Here is a 10,594-nt window from a genome sequence, read left to right on the forward strand (position 1 = left end):
GACTCTGAGGTGTGACAAAGAGCTTCCGGTACACGAGGGAGGAATGCAAAAAAGAGAAAAAATTCAGAAAAGAGAGAGAGAGAAACAACGACGGCAAGCGCTTTTGTTCGTCACCTTTAACATTTCCTTTCAGTTGCACCATCCGATAAGGTCAAACGTCAGGCTTCAGCCAGCCCACGTACGTGCAATATGTGGCCAACGAGCAGTGATAAAAAAACTCCGAATGGAACTTTTTTTCTTTTTGTTTTTGCTTTCGCGTCGCGTGCTAGTGGTATTCTCCCATCTTCGCAGATCACAGGCTGCGAACAAAGCGGCAGCCATAGCAGATCTCAGAGCCTCTGTATAGGTTAACATTTCAGCCGGTGAGCGGTACCCTCAGGACTTTTCGGTGGTGACGTCACGTTGGTAGGCCGATGCCTCAATGCACTTCAGGTCGGATGTGTTCAGAGAACACAATGAATGAATGAATGAATGAATGAATGAATGAATGAATGAATGAATGAATGAATGAATGCGTGGTGTTTATTGGCGCAAGGGCCAAGTATGGCCAAAGAGCGCCATGTCCTTGGTGGTGAGTTCGCAGTGTAGTTATGAGTTCTATGAGGTTGATGTGACGTGGTTGTAAAGGGGCCTTAAAAATACTCGCTCTAAAGTGCGTAAAATCTATGTGTAATAAGATTACTTCGATGACAAATGACGTGTCCTATGAGCATTAAAATCCTTTGCGAAAGAATGATACAATGTACAAAATATGTCAGATGCTTAAATTGGCTGGCGCACCACTGCCTCGTAAGAGCCCTTGAAACACAAGGGCCTGGAGGCACGTCTTATGTAAAATATTATCACAGCGGCATCCTCTGGAAAGAGGATGCCGCTACGAATGTCTAATAATGACTTATAATGGACTTAATTATAACATGTAGGATAACATCATTAAAAAACCCGAGGACTGCTTTAATGGTAAAGAGCGGTTCTTGGCCAAGAAACATAGCTATTCAGAGAACACACATTGTACGGTTCGCAGTCAATTCCGACTTGTATTTGCCCTCCACAGCTTTACCGTTCCAGCCATACACGGGGCGTGACGCCAGAAAAATTGATAGATGTATGTGCAGGCAGGATCAAAACTTCACGGGACGCTTTTTTCTGAGAAAGAGCGGAATATTTCCGAGCTTGTGCAAGCAGCCTGGATTTAAGGATTGCTGCGTGTGCTGGCGTACGCGGTCATTATAGTGTTGTACTGATTTAATGGCTGCAAGCTGAAGCTGGGCTAAAACTGAATCTTTCTTTTTTTTTTCACGTAACCCACATCCCGTAAAAGTTTGACCCTACCTGTACAAGCGCGGAAGCTTGAGCGATTCGGGAACGGCTCACTTCGATGGGAAACCCGCCGCGTTAGCCGACTTGCTAAGGCGTTAACCTGCATAGCTAGAGGTACAGGGTTCGATCCCGGCCACGGCGGCCGCCTTCTGGAGGTGGCGAAATGCAAAAAAAAAAAAGAAGCACGCTCGTGTACTTAGATTTAGGTACGCGTTATAAAGAACCACGGAGGATCAAACTCAATTCGCGGTCCTGCGCTTCGGCGCGCCTCCTAAACATTTCCTGGCTGCCTTTCGCGCGTAATATCTTGAAGTTTTAACATCACTTCAATATTATTCTTAACACATACAGGCTCGGAGGAAATAATTGCCTCAACTAGCTTACTATACGATCAGGTACACCTCAACGCTCCCTGCAACCGCTACCTCGTGCGTGAAACAATGCGCGCTTCTTAGCGCCTGCGTATTGTGTCGACGGCGCGGTTTGTCGGAGCCTCAATTTCCGGCTTTAAGATCCCCGACTTACCCCCGTATCCAAGCCCATGCTTCACTTGACAACCTGAAGCCCATGCTATACTTGATAAGTGACGCCTGATGCGAATTCGCTCATGACGCTCAATTCGTTTCCTTTCGGTGCGTTCACGACAGGCGTCATTCAAGTGAAGTGAAACGTGGGATTCAAGTTAAGATGCATTTCTGAACAGGGCGGTTAGAGTTACCTGCACAAGAAACCATGGGCTCGGGCTCCAACCAAACTCGGGCTCCACGATATCGTTCGGCTATCAGGATAACGATGGGTGGCACACGTGTATTTGCGCAATACTCCTGTTTGCGCCTTCGGGCATTCTTGTGCAGCGACTAATTACGCTCTACCTTTCTATGTTTCCGAGCAATCAATAAATTTTCTAAGCGCACGAGGAGCAACACGTTTTTCTTTTCTTTCTCAGAAGCGCAATCGTTTGCGAATCGTTGCATTCATCACGCTACGCGTTGTTCAAAGTGGTCAGTTTACGATGTCACAAAGCCGTTTGGATCCAAAAAAAAGGACGACGTTTAGGCAAACCTGTAACACAACCATCCTTCCCACACTGGCTGTGGCACCTCGTTTGCAGCTCCCGTAGGCCACAGTGCCACCCCTTGTAATTTTAGTTGGAAACTCCAGTGCAGTGGCGGATCTAGACGTAGTGCAAGGGCAGGGGCCCGCCCTTCCCTCCTCCTCCTCCTCCTCCTCCTCCTCCTCATCATCATCATCATCATCATCATCATCATCACCACCACCATCATCGTCATTGTCGTCATCGTCGTCGTCGTCGTCGTCGTCGTCGTCGTCATCATCATCATCATCATCATCCCTTATATGAGACGTGCCGGCTGACACTCCTGATCGTGCAGTGAGACTTCGTTTCACCCGTACCCCCAAGCTCTGCATGCTTTGGTGAGCAACACAGAAAGCTTCGAGAAGAAAGGTTAACCGAGGGGTCCGAGCATCGCACGCGTAAAGAGAAGACGTGGGATCGTTTCCCACCTGCGGCAAGCCATTTCTTTTTTTCATCCACTTTCGTTGCCATTAGTTTATCACTTCTCTAATTCAGTTAGTAAGTACAAGTAATTTCCCCTGTGCTGTTGTTGGTGTCCTTGTTTGTTGGCTTCTCGTGATAGAAAGTTTCGATGACTTTCACGACGCCCACAATGGGCCAAATACGAGATAACATACTTTGAAATGTGTTACGTCACACTGACGTATTGGCACCGTGGTTTCGGTGAGAGAAAAAGAAGAAAGCATGCGCAACTTCTGTTTTCATTTCCTATTTAGTAATAAATACGCTTCCGCGAAATTAAGGAAACTAAGGCTTCGAAAGAAAAACTTTTGTCAGTATGAATTATATTGGTTTATTTTTTCCTTTAGCGTCCCTATAAACCGAAAATTTACATTAATTAGCACTTATCAGAATCCTTTACACAAGTATGTTTCTTTCATGTTGCCATTGTGGGAGATGAGTTGCTCGTAAACCACTTGCCGCATATAGTCAGACTCGTAAACACTGACACAAGACTTACTCGCAAAATCGGCGGCGCTTGGGACCCAACAATTAAGCGGGCCACTGTTTTGCATACATTCATCGCTCTGCGCACACCTCTGCGCGGCCACAGTCGTCACGTCGTAAAGCGTGAACAACTCTTGGAGCCAAAATTTGCGAACGTCGCGCTGCGAACACGTGCCAGAAACAAACAAAAAAAAAACCAGGGAACAAAAACATCAACCATTCCAGTGGCGGCGACGGCGGCTGCTGCTGCTGCCTTCTGCTGCAGTCGCGCGCAGTTCCTACGGCGACACGTTAGCGTAGCACGTGACCGGTTGAGCAGCAAGCGATTCGGATTAACCATTCCCGTAGTGGCGGCTGCTGCTGCCTTCTGCTGCCTTCTGCTGCAGTCACGCCCGGTTCCTACGGCGACGTGATGGCGTAGCACGTGACCGGTTGAGCAGCAAGCGATTCAGGAAACACGCGTAAATTCGGAATGCCATTCGTTGTCCGGCCGCGCATATATAACGACTCCCGATTCGAGGCGTCACGACCAGAGCTGTCTGACCGCTGCATACGAATGTTCCGGCACCCTTGGCAGCAGCAAGTTGTCTCCGTGCACGGCGTGGGTGCCGTGCAGTGAAACGCTTGATCGCTTGCCTCGTCATAACGCACAATCTTTCAGCTGCCATCGCAATGCGCTGCTGAGCTAGCTCGAGGGTGCTTATACCTTCATGAAGTGCGATCACAGACTTTTTAATTACCGAGAATTTTGAGCTTCGCGTCGATACGAGGCCCCACTATGTAGTCGTAGGATTATTTTCGCCTACGGAGACTCCTCTCGCTAATGCAATATTCATGCACCGTGCGTGATGTACATTCTTGCGGTGTGATGTCCCTTCTTTTTCTTCTCTTTCCCTTCTTTTCGTCCTCATTTTCAAGGTGGTGAAGGAGTCCTCTTTCAGGCGACACTCGCTAACCTGCTCTTTCTTCTTCTTCTTCTTTTTTGACTGCGTGATGTTGATATGTTTCCACGAGCCGTAACTGTTTATGAAGATAAGGATCCTTGGCGATCGCATACCGTGAATCGACCACCAAACTCCCGGGTATTTTCCTCCTGTCATTCCTACTTCAACTGGCATGTTTCTGGCCGCATCCGAAAGCGGACTACTATGGTGAAAACAACGTACTTGATGTTGCGTGCATTGGAAAACGCGCCGATTTTAACGAGTTCCCGGTCATTCTTGTACTTTTATAGTCTTGGAAGATTTCGCTAACAGTATTCGCAGGTTCAAGGCCCCCCTAAAAGGAATTATTCGCTGCACCATAGATGGTTGTCTTCAGAGTAGCATGCAGTTCTTCTTTTTTTTTTTAATTGAGAGCACAATGCGCAGAACTCTGGGCACAGAGATTGCAGGAAACAACACAGCACACAACTGGCCCCAGCTGAAGGCGTGTTAAATCTAAAGCATTCTGGTTGGGTTTACGCCATTCGCGGGTATGCTTGTACAACCAAAAATCTGGAAACAGTTCTTGTTCCTTCTTTTCTCCCTTTACCCCCGCGCCTCCCCCTCCATTCGTCTCGCTAGTAACCGCACTCTCAACGTCAAAAAACGAGCCGTGTGCTCTGCAGGGTGTCTCTTTCTCTTTATTTTTTTTTAGACAATTAAGATTTTTTTTAACGCAGCGAGAGCCAGGAACGCGGTGTTCTTGCAGTCTAGTTCCTAGGCGAGGAGGACTTACTTTGCCGCTAATAACGCAAACTTCATAAGATTAATTAACCTACTTATTAGTGCCTTGGGGGCCGTTGTTTAAACGGCAAATTTGGAGGCAGTGACCTTTTCACGCACACCTTGTTTCAGAAGTCTTGACTATCGAACCCAATTCGAGAGATTCATGGTCTCAAATTCCAAAGTTCAATCGAGGCAATATCGAGACAGAGCTCGTCCCCCTGCACGTCAGAGGGCAACGCCCCGTAAGGAAGTCTGGGGCGATGTATTGACGATACTAAGCCTCGGCTAACTGTGACCCGACACAGCCACACACACGCTTGCCAGGCAAAGCGTGCCGTATCAGCAGATGCCGTGACTGGCCGAAACGTTCGGTTGCCAACTTCATCGCACTTGTCGTCATCGGGCGTTTTGGCCTGATAAGATAGCGGGACCGCCTTTACTGCACTCCCGTGGCGCTCCGTTCCGACGTCGCCCGGACTTAGCGTTGAAACTTGATCGCAAATATCTCAAATTAGGCGCCATATTAAAGATTCTTTTAAAAATGAGGGCGTATTAAATTGGGACTCGTTTCAATTTCACTATTTAAACAACTGCCCCAAAGGCACTAATAAAAAATATTTTTTTTGTTAACTGTTGTTCATGGGCTCAAGTTATTACCGGAAAATTATGTCCGCCTCGCCTAAGAACTCGTCCGCAAGAGCACGGCGTTCACATGGCTTATAGCCTCTTCTATAAAAAAAAATGCGTTGTCTTAAAAAAGAAACATCCTGTATATACAACGCGAATGACTCTAAGTATGCCCTATCAACTCCGTAGTGACGTCGGTTCGTTGTAAGACATTACACATGTGTGTACGGTAGGTTACACTCTGTGTAGCCCAACACCTGGCACCGAGCGCAAGCAAATGCGAAAGTGTGGATTTCCCGTCAACATCCGGTCAACGTCCGTCAACATCCTTATGCGCAGCATTCGTCAACATCCGGTCAACATCAGGTCAACATACTTATGCGCAGCTGGAGTTCGACAATGCTCCATTTCTTCGAAAGCACAGTTTCGTTTATCGGAGTAGCCTTGGATTGGCTACGTTTAGCAAGTCAACGGTTCAGTCCAGAATGTGGGGTCCACATGATTGCTTTGAAGCAATTTCACTCGTGGCGAAATCAAATCAAGGACATTACTTTGCTGCCACCGAATCTTACAGATAGTGCACATTGACTCCTAGCTTACGTTACTGACTGAGATGTTACCTTTCACTTCTAACCAAAATTTACTCCATTACCGTAATATTCGTACGCTGGCGCGAGCTTCTCATGTCTAAACGCTTTCAAAACTATCACGGCGGGATTTGCGAAGGCAGCAATCTGACGTATAAAAAGGGCACATGGCGTACGAAAACTGTACCTTTCTCCGCATACGTAGGCAATTCAGGCAACGGCAACATCGTGGTTCGTTTTGTAATTTTTTAGCAGCAGCATGTCTTGGCAACTTGAAAAGAATGCCAGCATGGTTCAATTTTGGTGCTACCTGACGTGCTGACGTATCCATTAAACTCTATTTATGACTTAGTCGCATCAACTCGGCGATAAATCAAAGAAGATTCTGAAATTCTTAGTTACAAGTCCGAGCTGTCCCACATATTGCAACTGACTCCTGGCTCCAGAACGTACTGAAAAAAAAAATACTAATCAGAAAGCAAATCTCGCACAATGTCTTCTACCTTTTAGTAAGATGACTTCAGTTTACTCAAGTTTCCTCCAAAACATTTAGGTAACCTATCTAAGTTCCAATCTTTGCTACTGTAGTTCTATAGCTCTTCCATCGGGTCACCGGCGACCAACAACTGTCCAGCTTCATTTGAACATCATCTTTGATGCCGTAATGAAATGCCTCTTAGGGTCAAATTATTTTCTCTTGTCTCTCACGACGTACTGCACGTAAGGTGGGGGTAACGCTAAGCCGTAGATTCGCATACTGCTGCCCTTGTGCAACAATGCTTGAGCTCCCATCAAAGAACGCTCCTTGCTTATCTGTTAGCTTCGTTTCGGAGCTTCATCAATCTGTGCCTACTGCTTTCGGCTGCACGCACTTTACTACTGACTATTCCACGACTCCTTATTCTCTCCCAATTACATTCGCAGATTTCATGTGAGCAGTCGCAAACCACAGCCAACTGCCAAAAAAACGCCCGCCCAATTCATGTCGCCTGCAAAGAACGATCATATGATATGCAAGTCTGAGTAAATACATGGCTCCAGCCAGGTCATGGCTCGCTCTCGTAGACAAGCGCGTTAGAGTTATGAATTCCCGGTGGAAATCTTTCGACTGTCAGAACTTCGCACGTCGTCGTTCTCACGAGTAAACCTTCGATTCATACTGGCGCGAAGGACAAGGTACAGACACCATTTCAGAACAGCTACAAGCCGCTTGCAAAAGAAAGCAACTGACCTCTTCGCGTGCGTCCTCGTTGCCTGAAGGCGTTCCTGTTGCAGGACATCACACAGCAGAGGACGGGCACCGGATTTCTTTTCAGACGGATCCTCTCGGAAACGGAGAGGAGTCGAGTGCTTTCTCGGAGAACAGAACAGGAAAAAAAAACAATCGAGCATGATCGACGAAGCTTGTGTCACTCGGTCTAGAGACGGGGGCGGCGGAGGGGTAGCTCACTCTTACGAAACGGCTGAAAAACACACCCGGCCGAGGCGGCCGAAGACCGGGTCCTTTCGGGGGCGGAGAAAGTTAGTAGCGCGCTCCTAGCTGGGCACCATCTCGTCGGCGGAAGCCCGGCCGTTCAGGCCCCGACTGCAGCCGTCGGCGTTGGACGCCGACTGCCGCAGGAGCGGGAACCTCTTGGAACCCCCGCCGTCCCGGTGGTGCGAGGACCGGGACGACGGTGGGGGCGGCAAATACACCAAGTCCTGCGGGCTGCACCGTCCCAGCAACGGAACCACCTGGTCTTCGAAGGCCCCCGCGGGCGCGTAGCCGCCGGACGTCACCGCGTCGTCGTCGTCAGAGTCCGAGAGACCGTCGCTCTCGACAGACGCGAAGTGGCGCGGCGACGAGGAGGTCGACGGCATCCTCGTGTACCGCCGCGCGTACAGTTCGATGCTGACCGAGGCGAGCGACTCGTCGGCCGGCGTGTCACAGCCGTCCGGGTCCTGGATCTGCAGGTCCGCGGGCGACGGCAGGAACTGCTCTTCGTAGCGCGGGCTCAGCAGGAACGTCGTGGTGGACGAAAGCGACGTCCGGGCCGTCTTCGTCCCCGCCCTGCTGGCCGCGTAGGCAGCGGCTATGATGGAACTGCTTCCGCTGCTACCGGCCACGCTGCCCCTCTTGCCTCGGCCGCTGTTCCTGGTCGGTGGCGCCGCGCTGCTGCGCGACGACGTGGTCGTGGTCGTGGCCGTAGTCGTGGTCGTGGTGACCGAGTTCTTCTTCGGGAGCACGAGCGTCCGGGGCGGCTCCGAGGGCCCCCCCGGGTCGTCGCTGGCTCCGGCCGCATTCGTGGTCCACACGGCCGGCACGGTGAGGTGAGTGCCTTGGGGCGTCTTGGCCAGCACCGGGATGAGTACCTCTGCGGCGGAGGGCCTCTTCTCGTCCACGGGCACGACCCGCTGATGGTGGGGCCGCTCCTTGGCCTCGAAGGTGAGCACGCACGCGGCCACGATGAAGATGCCGCCCAGGCCCATGATGGCGGGGCCCGCGAACGACAGGTTGTGCAGGTGGTACTCGCGGTTGCGATCCACCACAAGCGTCGTGGCCACCTGCGACTCAGCGGCGGTCGCAGCGCCGTCGGACGTGGTCGACGGCGAGGAGACGGCCGCCGCCGGGGCCGACGCGTTGCCTTGGCGTGGCACGGGCGACGTGGCCAAATCTTCGGCGAAAAAGCCCACCACGCACATGGCCGTGCCCAAGGCCAGTAGAAAGATGCCCCCCGAGAGTGCCTTGCATGCCTCCCACACGCAGCTCCATGTCCACCGGGTGCCTTGCTCGTCCTTGTTCTCCTGGGACGAGGCTCCGGCGCCCGAGGCACCGTGCGCTTGCTGCTGTTGAGCGTGCTGATGCTGCTGCTGCTGGAGCTGCTGAGACTGCGCCGGGATCAGGTTGCAGTGGGACGGGGCGCGAGCTCGCGCCGAGGCAGCCGTGAGAGACGAACCGCCGGCGGCTCCCGCGCGACCCGTGTTCTGTTGGCGTAGCTGGCGCCCGATGACCGCCGCGCTATTCATCCCGGCAGTCCGGCGCCGACGTCCGAGGACGGGGTCACGGCGGCCCTGCCGCCCGACCGCGCACTGGCACCGGGTCGGGCCTTGCCGGACGGCGCCGTTTTATACCCCGCCGCCGACGCCATGCGCCTGCTGCCGCTGCGCCCCAGAACCGCGACCGCTCGGTGGGGCCGCTACCGGTCGCCGGCGGTGCTCCGCGCCCGTTGGTTCTCGCCGCTACACACGACATCTCTCGCCGATAATCAAAAGCGTTTTCCGCATTTTGATTCGCCCAAAATTGTAAAACAGCGGCCCTCCTCGCTTCTGAGAGACGGCGCTCTAGCCGGCACTTGCGATCAACTGAAGCCATGAAAGACACATTTCTCACGCAGAAATCAATGCATAAAAAGAGTGGCGCTAGTCGCTCGCTAGCACACCGCAGCTGCCTCCTGGGTAGGGCAGCCTCCTCCTTCCCTTCTGGCTCTTCCCTGTTTCCTCCTGCACTTCCTTTTTGGTTCGTTGGGGCACCGAGCATGCGCAGGCGTCGGCCGGCCGGGATACGAAGCGGCGGCCCCGGCCGCCACCGCGGACGCCTTCGTGAAAAGGCCTGCCGGCGGCGCCTTCGGCCAACGCAGCGCTGCTCGCTCCGCCCCCCCCCCTCCCTCCCGCCGCTCTTCGGGATGCGAGATTCGCGCTGTTGGCCTCCGTCCTCTTCCTCATTTCCCGCTAGTCGTGGAGGACGCGCGCGTATTGCTTCGCGGTTTTCGCTCATTCAGAGCAGTGCGCCAACCAGCACGTGCTGTGAGCGCGCGTGCAATTTGCTTGCGCGTCGCTGTTGCTCGCGCGTCGTTCCCCTTACGCAACTTTCGCGCGAATCTCAAGAGAAGGGAGAAACGGGAGGGAATTAAGAACCTCAAATGTTGTTCCTCGTTAACTTGTAATTAAGTCAATCACCGTAAGGCAGGCGGGCACGTTTCGGCTTGTCCAAGCCTTCGTCTTGTCACGAATAGCTTGTGATATTCCGTACGCACTACTCAGCGCGACCCGTTTCAAGAAAATCAACACAATGATCAGACAGGCATTTAAGCGGGTGATGGACCTGCGGATCAGTACGGAGTGCTCAACACAACCGAGGAGCTGATCGAGGCACACTGATCCAGCCAGCGAGCAAAGTTGGCGATTACGAAAGCGGAGAGGTCCATTCCTTTACGCCTGGCGCACTTCGCGCCACTCAGCAATACATACCCACAACCAAAATACATTAACAAAATCACAGGGGGCAGGGAAAGCGACAAATGTAGGCTCTGTTCAGAAACAGGAACACT

The 10,594-nt window shown here is 52.0% G+C and overlaps 1 protein-coding gene across 1 annotated transcript in view; it reads right to left on the bottom strand.

Moving 5' to 3' along the window:
• LOC142557440 (uncharacterized) overlaps window positions 1-9,342 on the bottom strand; it is a 289,154-nt gene extending 279,812 nt beyond the window's left edge. The window contains exon 1 of the mRNA XM_075669289.1: window positions 7,519-9,342. Coding sequence (XP_075525404.1) covers window positions 7,824-9,293 — 1,470 coding nt within the window. The 5' untranslated portion in view covers window positions 9,294-9,342 and the 3' untranslated portion in view covers window positions 7,519-7,823. The remainder of the gene's footprint in view (window positions 1-7,518) is intronic.
• Window positions 9,343-10,594: the final 1,252 nt, after the last annotated feature.

This window comes from Dermacentor variabilis, chromosome 9, assembly GCF_050947875.1.
Source record: "Dermacentor variabilis isolate Ectoservices chromosome 9, ASM5094787v1, whole genome shotgun sequence".
NCBI lineage: Eukaryota > Metazoa > Arthropoda > Arachnida > Ixodida > Ixodidae > Dermacentor > Dermacentor variabilis.